This window comes from Primulina huaijiensis, unplaced genomic scaffold (assembly GCF_012295235.1).
Source record: "Primulina huaijiensis isolate GDHJ02 unplaced genomic scaffold, ASM1229523v2 scaffold42781, whole genome shotgun sequence".
Classification (NCBI taxonomy): Eukaryota; Viridiplantae; Streptophyta; class Magnoliopsida; order Lamiales; family Gesneriaceae; genus Primulina; species Primulina huaijiensis.
This window is the reverse complement of record NW_027360306.1, coordinates 126,370-138,682: the sequence shown is the minus strand read 5'-3', so window position 1 is coordinate 138,682 and position 12,313 is coordinate 126,370. Positions and strand designations below refer to the sequence as shown.

The following is a 12,313-nucleotide window of genomic DNA, read 5'->3' as shown; positions in this document are numbered from 1 at the left end:
ATAAAAAAAATGCAATCACACAACCAAAATGCTCGTTTAGTTAATTAAAATTTATTATATTATACATTATTTTTTAAAAAAATTTGAAACGAGCGCCTTTTTTTTTTAAACGTTGGGAAACCCTCCGTCGCTAATTTTTTTGTGTGTTTCGGGTAAACTGAGAGGGTCAACACTCAACACAATAGTATGTAAACTACATTGACAAAATAAACAACATCAGACAAATATTATACGACAGACTCAAATTGAGAAGACAAAGAATGAAAAATTGAACATATGACATCTTAATAAGTGTCCGCAATACCCTACCATTTTAGTCAGACCTTTGGGCAACGGCCGCTTGTTTCTTGAATCTGCCCTATATGGTTCGTGCATGCACAAGTGGAATGTGACCTGCGCCACTATATTTCGTGGTTTCGGACACGCGAATTTGTTTGCTATATTTTTATTGGAATATAATTTGTGAAAGCGATTTGTTGTCAAAGGGCTGTTTATTTAATTGGTAAATAATTATTTCTGCCCATAAATCGCAAAATCGTCTAGTCGCAGGCTGATATATATAATTTAATATTGATTTGTTGATCACTTGCATCAGTTAATCAGGTTTATTCCTTAATTAATGGTGCGTGATTGCAGGCCAGGCACGTCTGTCTTTCCACTTACTTTTATTTTTATTTGCATTTAATTATCCATATTGTACTATTTCTTTAAATTTAAACTATGCTTCCATTAATATTATTATCAATAATTAACAATTACAAAAAAAAAATAGCAGCACACACACACTCACGCAATATGTTTTAGTTTCAAATTTTCTTTTGAAAAAAAAGAAGTGAAAATGCTGTTTATTTGGGCATCCATTCGAAGATTTAAAAAGGCAAAAACTTGTGTGAGACGATCTCACGGGTCGTATTTGTGAGACGAATCTCTTATTTGGGTCATCCATGAAAAATTATTATTTTTTATGCTAAGAGTATTATTTTTTATTGTGAATATGAGTAGAGTTGACCCGTCTCACAATTAAGATCCGTGAAACGGTCTCACATGATACTCACTCATTTAAAAATTAGTCTTGCGTATTTGTTTTTAATAAAAAAAAAAAGTCTATCGTCTGTGTCCAAACGTGATTTTAATCCACAAAATTAATCGTACCATTTCGGATCCATGAATCTCACCAAATCTAATATGGCCATGAACAAAGAATGATGCATCACAGAATCTACACAAATCTTTTCGCTGTAAAATGTTGTCCCAGGGGAAAAAATCGAGTTAAAACATGCTTTTACAAATCTCTTCAAGATTTATTATATATTTGTGTGTGTGTGTGTGTTTGATAAGTAAAACTCGTGTGAAAATAATATCCAAACATAAATTACTAAAATATATAATTTCTATATAGCATGCGATGCTACGGTTGAATCTAGCTTACATCAGATATCAAAATCTTCATGGACACCTCCGCTACCAAATCAGTTCAGATTAGATGTCGATTTGGGTTTTGATAATACCAGGAACATATATAGTGTTGGGGTAGTGATGTGATATGCTCAAGTGTGTGTGGCGAAAACTTGTCCTATTCGATATTCAGATTTTGTTGTCGGTGTGGAGCTAATGCCAATCCGATGCGGTGTGCATTTTCTCGGATTCGCTTGATGCGGTTCGGGTTGTGCGTAATACTAGTGTCGAGCTTGGGCCAACCGGAGAATTGGCATTGAAAATTCGAGCATGTTAGAACTTGGGACGTTCAATTCTATCACTCATATGCAACGGATGGGCAACGGTGATGTACACCTTTTAGCCCACAAGGCTTTGTTTCGTATTTATATTTTAATATCAATTATAGGCCCAAATGCATAATAATTCGATTAAAGGTCTGTTAGTGATGATGGATTAGCTTTTGGAGCCATGGATTAGATATTATACTGGAAGTAAAAATGGATTTAGAAAATGGGTTTATCGAATTTACAGTATAATCCTTACCTGTTATTTGTTATATGCATAAGAAACAAATTCAATTTATTAATGTTCATCTATCTATATATACTATATATACCGGTTGTCGTAAGTGGTCCGACTTTGCAATATCAGTTAGTTTCTGCGAAAATATTATATCTATTTAGATAAATAATGTTTTCGTATAATTTACTCATAACTACAATATATAATCCACTTTACAAAATTAAAAAATGCACATATTATCTATCTCTACAAATTGCATATCTAATATAATTGCTTTAACGTTATTTAAATAAGAATTGAAAACAAAGTTTTATGATGAAACTCAATTTATTAATGAGCATAATCATAATTCATATACATAACCGTTATTATTTAAAAATAAAACAAACAATTGCATATCACTTATCTTATGTCGACGTGAAAAAGATAATATTCTCAATTTCAATTTATGATGTTTTTATTATTGTACAGAAAAACATAACAATAATGTTGTTATAAAATACGATATATTAAATGTAAAAAATTACTTGTCATACATATTGGATAAAACATCAGCCTTTATTAATTAGAATTATTATGAACCAAATATTAAAAAAATGGAAAATAGAAAAACTTGTTAAGCCTCGCTATAACGCAACTCCATTTCACAGCCTCTCACTTGCACCTCAACAGCCCAATCCTCCATTGCGCCTTTGCATTTTCCACCGCTCTTTCTTCCAATACCGAAGCAAAGAGCAATGGAGATGGCTATCGGATCTCACGCCAATTCTAAACTCACCCCTGCCTCAGTGTTACCATCGAGAAATCTAGGCCCCAGCAAAAGAAACTCCGTTGTTTCTTCTTCTATGCTGAAAAGACAACTTCTTGGTGACAGATTATCTTTGAAGGCATATTGGAAGAGCTTTAGTCTTAACAGTTCAAGAATCCCTTCTCGTAATTCTGTAAAATGCTCGGTTTCTCAAGTCGCAGAGACCTCCACTGGTGATGTAGATGATACTCGTGATATAATATTGTGGCACTTTCTTTATCTTTTTTATTTTGTTTTATTTTATTTTATTTATTCATGGTTGCCCGGTTCATTTGTATATTCCTTTGCTTGTGTTGATGTTGTCTTCGTACTCTATGATCTCGATGGCTTCGTTATATGCTTCTTTGTTTCCTTTTTCTGGTTGTTTAAGTCGCTTTTTGTATTGAAAGGCTAATTGAAGAAGCATGAAGGGACATTTCCATCTGTGGTGAATGTGCTTCATCGGTCATTTTGTTTGCCAGCGTCACTTTCGCTCAGTTTGTGCGTGAATATGTGTGTTTCTTATGAAAGGGTAATTAGATATTAGTCTTATCTAGAGTATTAAGTTGCTATCTTAAGTTGAATATTTGACCGTTGGGGGTCCGTTATTTGTGTTCTTAATAGCAACAGTGGAGTCTTTAGATGTAATAAAGTCTGAGCTCAGGTAAAAATAAAAATGACAAGACATTGAAGTTCTTGGTATAATGGGAAGTGTATCTTGGATCATGCTTTTGAAATGTTCTTCTGGGGATTAAATGAACTTTCTACATTACCATGTACATGTTGTGTCTTTTGAAGGTGCAACTAGTTGCTAGTTTTGGACGGCATCTGTGGTTTGTATGATGCTTGTTAACTCAGCTATACCTGAATCCTGTGGACAATATCAAACTCTTACAATGCTATGCATAGCATATAAACTATTTGTGCATAAAGCATGGGAACTGCTTCACTTGGTCCTGACGGTTATTTCATTTAATTGTTTCAGAGATTAAGAGTCTGTTGATTAGGAGAAATGACATACGAAACATAGCAATTGTTGCTCATGTAGACCACGGGAAAACCACTTTGGTCGATTCCATGTTAAAGCAATCAAAAGTATGTATATTTGGGATCTTTACAGAAGATTTTTTTTTTGTAAAATATTACATGCTACCTATGCTTTGAGATGGATATATTTTAGGTTAGTAGTTTACCTGTTTTCTATCTCTGAATATTTTCCTTGACACTTGTCATAGTGCAGGTCTTGTTTCATTGTTGTGACTATCCCACATGGTGTTCAATTGAAGTGACCATTATTGTCTCTATTATGATTTTTTGTGCAGGTTTTTCGTGATAACCAATTTGTACAGGAGAGGATAATGGATTCAAATGATCTAGAGCGAGAAAGGGGAATTACAATACTAAGCAAAAACACATCTATTACTTATAATGACACAAAAATTAACATAATTGATACTCCCGGACATTCTGACTTTGGAGGTGAAGTGGAACGTATTCTCAACATGGTGGAAGGAGTTCTTTTAGTGGTATTTCCTCTGTACCTGTTATTTGATTATATTTATGACATTGTAGCTTCTCGCTGTTTCACGTAAATCAATATTTTTTCGCAAATATTCGATTATTTTTATGACATTGTAACTTCTAACTGTTTCTCGTGAATCGATATTTATTCTCATCTGATAAGTAACAAAGCTAGGTCCCAAGTTCACAACTTTTGGTGATATTTGCTTAATTTGGTATTTGATGGCTATTTCTGGGTTGCCGCATGCCCATCCGACATGTACGTATATGATTTGGATGTAATCCCTGGAATATTATAGACTTAAACATGAGGGAGTGCATTAAAATATACGACTATTGTTGGTTTATCTCCCATGAGATCTCAGTTTTGGGAAAAGTGGTTTCTAATGCCGTTTACTCCGCACAAGAGATTGGATATAATGAAGATGCTTATGAATTATTTATTTTTGGCTTAGATTTCTGTTTCACTGACTTTATCACCTATAATCTTCATTTTTCTTGGTACATTGGTCTCAACTGTGTACATTGGTCTCAACTATAAGTACACCTCAACCAGTGTTTAGCTTCCAAAAATTGCTCCAACATTCTTTTTATTTTCTGTGCATTGCCATGTCTCAAATTGACTGTTGTTCTTTTTTGAGCTTTCTTAATTTATATGCCTGTCTTCTGGAGTTGCGGTCTTTGTCATGATATTTTTCTTCTATTTACTTTGTTCTAATATGCAAAGCTTTTTATGCTTTGACAGGATTTATTTCTGATAAATAGATGTGGTTATCTTTGTAGGTTGATTCTGTAGAAGGTCCCATGCCACAGACGAGATTTGTATTGAAGAAGGCTCTTGAATTTGGTCATGCTGTTGTTGTTATTGTCAATAAAATTGACAGGCCTTCTGCTCGTCCAGATTATGTGATTAATTCGACTTTCGAACTGTTCATTGAGCTGAATGCATCAGATGAACAGGTACTTATCTTTATCTAAAAAATATTAACATCACGATTGCAATGATGTGCTTACGCTCATTCGTGGATTGGCTTGTCTATATCTTTGACTGGGCATATAATAAGTTAAGAGTCTGTCCTGAAAGATATCTGTTTATTGCAGTGTGATTTTCAAGTTATATATGCAAGTGGCCTCAAAGGAAAGTCAGGACTTTCACCTGAAAATTTGTCAGAGGATCTTGGACCACTTTTTGAATCCATTGTTAGATGCATACCTGGACCACAAATTGCCAAAGATGGAGCCCTTCAAATGCTTGTTAGTAGCATTTTTCATATCTATATTTACGTTTTCTTCTATCTGTTGATTGTTTAATCCTTGTCCTGGTGATTTTGGGTTCTGGAATTGCTTTTCAAGACATATTGCCATGGTGACATTTGGTTGGCAGGATAATTATATTGTGCCTTTTGAAACAAGTAATTGTTGAATATGAGTATGCTGATTCTAGGAACTCCATTTTTCTGGGAGATATCCCAAAATCAATGATGGGCAGAACATAGACCAATCACCAACTAGCATCTGCTGTTGAAAGGCAATGATATCAATACTTTGGAGCACTTGATGTTAACTTAGAGAAGAGGGTGTCATGCTAGTATATCCATCTAATTAACCATTAATTATCTCCTGTTGTCATACATTTGTATGATCCATGCTGACCAACATCGTAGGTTACTTGCTGAGTGTATTGAAGTTGCATTGATGATAATTTCCCTAAAGTCGCATTTTAAATGAAAATTTTGAAATGGGCAAAGGGATAAGATTTTTAAATGACTTCAGTTTGTATCATATTAGTTGGGCAAATACTTCAAAAGTTCTCCATAACCATAATAACTATTAAGAGTGAGTAATGGCTGTAAAAGATGGCTTGAAAGTTTTTTCGTTCACAGTGACTATTACGACCCCGGAGTTGGTTATGACGAATTGGAATTGCCTTAGCTCTAATTTGTCCTATCTAAACGTACTGTAAGATATATTATTATAGTGGCGGAGGGATCTGTTTTTTCTATTTGAAGTTGCACATGTAAGGGGGAAAAAAAGAAAGCAAGTGATTTAATCAGACGAGAATAGCATCAAATTATTGAGAGGACGGTAATAATGAGTCACTGACAAGTGACAACTTTATGAATATCTGTAATATATGTTATTTTTGTAATTCTCAAATTATTGTATTTCATTCATATGTTTTATGTTTGGTAAATTATTATTCAAAACTGTGCAGGCGACAAATATTGAGTATGAAGAGCATAAAGGGCGCATAGCTATTGGACGTTTGCATGCTGGGATATTGCGCAGAGGAATGGAAGTGCGGGTAAACTTCTTAGAAACTTAGAAACTTCATAAAATTCAAGTTTCTAAGTAAGCTTTTTAAATAAAACTTCTATGTTTTGGAGCCTTAGATTCTTCGGTTGATTCGTAATTGGAAGGAAGTTGTATGAGTGAGATAGACGACTATCTAAAGGAAATAAAATTTCTTCACAAAAACTGAGGCATCTTTTATTCCAAAAAATATAGATGATTAGATGTATTTGTATTAAAAATGTCAATTCTAGTTATGTAGGCACTCTATTCAGGATGCACCTAAGGTACAAATAAACCAAATTAAGCCACATACTACTAAACTTATTTGAATTTGACCTCGAAATTTTTAGCTGGCTCAAAGATAAATGAATTAGTTTGGTTGTTCGAACTCGATTCATTTGACTCTAACTTAATTGTCGTCATTTATATATAAAAGCTCGATCTACTAGGCTTGTTCAATTTTAATGTATTTATTGAGTTTTATAAACATGTTAACGTTAGCAAGAGGTTCAATTTTTATTTGAGTTCATCTCAAAAATATATTTATTCATGTTAATCTCGAATTTGATAATTTCGAATAAAAAATTGAATAATATTTGAGTTATCTTGATTCTTTGGCACCTCTAGCTTGAGCCTTGCCTTACTTGAATCATACTTAAACAAAATTGATAATTGTGATGTTTGGATCAATTGTATCCTTGTTGTGTAGCTGATGATTTTTTTTTTTGGCATATCTTCTTCATGCCTTTAGGTTTGTTCTTCAGATGATGAATGCAGATTTGCTAGAGTAAGCGAACTATTTGTGTACGATAAATTCAATAGAGTTCCTGCAGAAACCGTAGAGGCAGGCGATATCTGTGCTGTTTGTGGAATTGATGACATTCAGGTAGGGTCAAATTAGTGTAATGGGAATATATCATATTCTGCTACTGTGAAATTGTGCTAATAAATTTCTTTCATCGATCTAGATTGGGGAGACAATTGCAGACAAAACTTCAGGGAGGCCCTTACCCTCTATAAAGGTGGAAGAGCCTACAGTGAGAATGGCTTTCTCGATCAACACTTCACCTTTTGTCGGCCGTGAGGTATGGTTTATCATTTTTCATCCCTTGTTGGAGGAATACGAGTAGCAGTATGAACGGAAAGACAATTAATATTGATAACATCAAATTCTTTCTTTAATCTCACCTAGATATTTTTGTATATGGTTGAAATGACTTTTTATTCAGTAATTTTTGTTTATGGTTTTTAGGGAAAATATGTCACCAGTAGAAATTTGCGAGATCGATTGTATCGAGAACTTGAAAGAAATCTAGCGATGAGAGTTCAAGATGGAGAAACTTCAGACACATTTATTGTCAGTGGACGTGGGACTCTGCATATCACTATATTGATAGAAAATATGTAAGAATTTATTAGTTTATATTTTGATCAATGAATATTATCTTCACTTGGTAAGATTTTTTCTAAATTTTTCCAGGCGAAGGGAAGGATACGAGTTCATGGTGGGACCACCTAAAGTTATCAATAAGAGAGTGAATGATAAGTTAGTTGAGCCTTATGAGGTGATTATTTATTGATTTAGTTCATATAAAAATCCTTTTTTACTAAAAATGATTTGAAGTAATTTAGCCTTGGCACTAACAAGCATTTCTATATTTTACCTGTGGGAATCAGATTAATCTTTTGTCTTACGTATCTATCTGGGGCATGTGCAAGCTATTTATAGTTGGAGAGATTTGTCTTTCCCATGTATACATAAAACAATTTTTGTGACATTTTTAATGCAAAGATACAGAATTAATTGTTTGTCTTTTTTTGCACCTTCCAAGAAAATACCGGATTAGTTCATACAGCTAGAATATCATTACATTTCTACCATTTGATTTAATTTTTGTAGTCATATTATAACTACTCTAGATGTGAAACTTTCCGTTTGGTTCTTTGCAGATAGCTATAGTAGAAGTTCCGGAAGAGTACATGGGACCCGTAGTAGAACTTCTAGGCAGAAGACGTGGCCAGATGATCGATATGCAAGGAACTGGGTATTATAAATGATTCCACCTTCATTTCGTGTGTGTCTGTCTGTCGTTTTTCTGGATTTATGTATCATATCTATATTATTAGTCATAAACAATTTTTTTATCTGCTTATTCATGTATGCCTCATAAGGAGTTTCTCCTGATCTTGTTTTTACTTTTATGTCTTGCTTTTTCTCACATCTGCCACTGAAATCTCGTATGATCGTAGATCGGAAGGCACAACTTTGCTGAAATATAAAATACCAACCCGGGGACTTCTCGGATTAAGGAATGTAATTCTCACAGTTTCTCGAGGCACAGCGGTTCTGAATACAATATTCGATGAATATGGACCTTGGGCTGGTGATTTAAGTACCCGTGATCTTGGTTCACTGGTAATTTCGATTGATATTTACCTCTTTTACATCGGGATACAATTTTCGAATGGTTTTATGAATGCTTTTAGGCATCTGAAAAATGCTGGTTTTAAAATGTTAATGCCTAACCTACTTGGGGAACATAAGTTCACTCCTCCTGAAATTTTCTTGACATCGTATCGATTGGCAAGCAAATTGCCCTATTTTCTTGTGATTGTTTATGTGGTACGTTATTTAAATGTGTCATTTTGGCTTATGTATTGTTTAAAAGATTTAAACTATCTTTTACTGTCAATTAAAGCTTTTGATATGGCGGCAAATTAGTTGTAAGCTGAAATGATATTAGGATTTAAAAGGGTTATTGTTAGGGAGCAACAATCACTCATGCTGTCCTCTGTGATTGCTTTTGTAGTATTGCAATCGAAACATGACGGTTTTAACTATTTTATTTTACAATTAAAATGTATGAGTTGTATCCTTGCATGTATTGCTTTTGAACAACTACTGTCACTTGGTCTTATTAAATCTCAAATTAGGTGGATCCTTTGGCATTTGCGGTCTGGAATTGCTAACTTTCATAGCATAATTTACTTTGCTTTTTGAAGGTTGCTTTTGAGGATGGAACGACTACATCTTATGCAATCTCAAGCTCACAAGATAGAGGCCAGATGTTCGTTGGACCTGGAGTTGATGTTTATAAAGGTCAAATCATAGGCATTCATCAACGCCCAGGTGACTTGTCCCTCAATGTATGTAAGAAGAAAGCTGCCACAAATGTCCGGTCTAATAAAGAGCAAACGGGTAAGATATTTATGCCACTCGCACGATATAATAGCTGCTTATCAGCATAGTTTTTAAAATGCTTTAACGGATGGACCATTTTCTTGGTACACACAGTGGTTCTCGATAGCCCACTTGACTACAGTCTGGATGACTGTATCGAGTACATTCAAGAAGATGAGCTAGTTGAGGTTACTCCCTTGAGTATCCGGATGTGTAAAAATCCAAAGACCGTTAAGAAATCTCGCTGAAGTTATTTCTTTCAGGGCAATCGTTTTGATTCACTTCCAGATCTACAAATTGAATATTTTTTATTATTAGACAGCATAAAATCCTTACACATGCAAAACAATAAGGCATACAGATAAAATATAGGATGATTCTTGAACCATTATCTGCTGACCTTTGTAGAGATGATTTTGCCAAATATTTCTCTGTTCAAGATTAGCGGAAGCATAACTTAAAAAGCTCGTCTTGAAATGTATTTGTGCTTCTTGTATTGGTATTAATCGCTACTTGATATGTACTACATGATTTTTCTGTGAAATATCTTTTGAAGATGTACTTGCAGATCTATATCTAAAATTTAGTGGATGATGTTTAAAATATCTAAATATTCTATAAAATTGGGTTTTTGGCAATTCTTTGTCTTGCATCGGCTTAATGAGATGTTATGATGAGGATATTCACGGCAAATTCATCAACTATCATTTATCAAAATATATAAAGTTCATATTTGACCCTACATAATTTTTTTTAATGTGATGGTGGTCATTTTGCTATTAGATTTATTATGAAGATAATGTTTTAGAGATATGTTGAACTAAATTCTTGTATTTTCTTAAAGAACCATTTTTTTTCTTTTTCTATTCGTGTTTTCTTTTGAAACAATGCACTATTCAATTATTATTTTTTAGACGTTCCACCTTCTATATTTTTTTTTATCAACCCACTCAAATAATTTGCATCTAAAACTGAAGTTATAGTTTTTTTTTTAAAAGTAAAACAAATTCATTAGTTCAGGATATCTTGATTTACAATACTAAGTAACCAAACTGGTATATCACAAGAACACCAAACAACAAAAGAAGAAACATCAGAAGCTTCACTAGCTATCCGATGAGCAGCTCGGTTGGCCGATCTTGGCATGTGTTTGATAGACAAGAAAGCATCCGTCTTTAGCATATTGAGAATGTCGATTGTGAGCACTCCACTCGGAACAAGGTCAACTAAGGAGCTGCTAATGGCTTGAACAGCAAGTATCGAATCAGAGAAAATATTAACATCGGGAAGACCAAGATTCAAACAAAACTCCATGCTGAACCTGATAGCACATAACTCCGCATCTTTCACCAATTCCGGATGACAAATAATGCAAGCCGAAGCTCCCAAAACTCTACTATTATTATCTCGGATCACAGCCCCAACACTGAACCGGTTTCTTCCTTCATCAAACCCAGCATCAACGTCTAGTTGCAACTTATTCGGAGCTGGAGGCACCCAACAATGACTCACACATTTGGCCGAAACTAATCTGGTGGACAAAGTCGTACCATGCTGCCGAAAAGCGCTCAGGAAGGAGTAAATCCTATCAATTCTAATTTCGCTACTAAGCTCCTTCGCAGCATGCTTACCTTTACAAATTTCTGTCCACAAAGCCCAACTCATAACCACAAACAACTCGAATGCCTCAGTATAAAAATGCTTAGATATCACAGATGCAAGCTCAATGAAATCAACTCCCCTCAAATTTTTCAACACACTCCCTAAGGTTTTTCGCTATTCTGATCACTACAGGCACTTTCGACTTCAACAAACCATAAGCAATAGCCAGTCTTTCATTGTGCTCCCAAAGAGCTTCTTGCTTTTCTGCATCCCCTACATTCTGCAATATAGCTGCAATCCAGGGTTGACACCCTTTCAGATACTTCTAATAGAACAATTTTTATGTCCTTTGCCTCCGGATGGGACCATTTTCCCACCACGAATTCATGCACGTGACCCTCAATTTCGATAGAGGAGCAACCAGGCAGAGCCTTGATGCCCCTGTCCTTCATCTGTCTCCTCACACCACTCATTTTCCCCCAATCTGAGCATGATGCATACAATCTTGAAAGTAATATAAAGTTCTAAGCATTTAGTGGCTCTAATTCAAGAAGCCGCTCTGCTGCAATCTCAACGTGATTCATCTTATTGTTCTTGCAACAAACAAGTACGGTTTGCCATATTGCTGGATTTGGGGCGATTGGCATACTTTCAACAAATTCATAAGCCTCTGCGATCTGGTTTGTCAGACACAACAAATCTGCCATGTTGCCATAATGCTCCATGGATGGTTCATTCCCAGACTCAAGCACGCTAGACCCATACTTTTTACCCTCAGAGATCAGCCCACCATGGGCACAAGCTGATAGTAGACCTACAAGTGCCACATTGTTTGGCTCAACCTGAAAGAAACATTAAAAAAAGAGTTCAGTATGAACCTAATCACAAAAATTAAAAACAAATAGCATGAAATATGCAGAAATAAGGTCTCCTATATGCATGTGATATGGAAACGCCACTAAAATCGA

At 34.7% G+C, this 12,313-nt stretch overlaps 1 protein-coding gene and 1 pseudogene across 3 annotated transcripts; one reads left to right on the top strand and one right to left on the bottom strand.

The window, feature by feature from the left end:
* The first annotated feature begins 2,594 nt into the window (after positions 1-2,594).
* Positions 2,595-10,266, top strand: LOC140969810 (putative elongation factor TypA-like SVR3, chloroplastic). Of its 3 annotated transcripts, none has more exons than XM_073431282.1 (14): positions 2,595-2,940; positions 3,732-3,841; positions 4,069-4,272; positions 5,051-5,227; positions 5,369-5,521; positions 6,483-6,572; positions 7,314-7,448; positions 7,531-7,647; positions 7,815-7,966; positions 8,043-8,127; positions 8,513-8,607; positions 8,813-8,978; positions 9,566-9,761; positions 9,858-10,266. In XM_073431282.1, the coding sequence occupies exons 1-14, from the start codon at positions 2,697-2,699 to the stop codon at positions 9,989-9,991; spliced, it is 2,058 nt and encodes a 685-aa protein (XP_073287383.1). In that variant the 5' UTR covers positions 2,595-2,696; the 3' UTR covers positions 9,992-10,266. The 3 variants fall into 3 exon arrangements, with proteins under 3 accessions (XP_073287383.1, XP_073287382.1, XP_073287384.1); XM_073431281.1 differs by having other exon boundaries at positions 2,595-2,958; XM_073431283.1 differs by lacking the exon at positions 2,595-2,940 and adding an exon at positions 3,027-3,278 and having other exon boundaries at positions 9,858-10,178.
* Positions 10,267-10,726: 460 nt separating this feature from the next.
* Positions 10,727-12,193, bottom strand: LOC140969775 (pentatricopeptide repeat-containing protein At5g48910-like; annotated as a pseudogene).
* Positions 12,194-12,313: the final 120 nt, after the last annotated feature.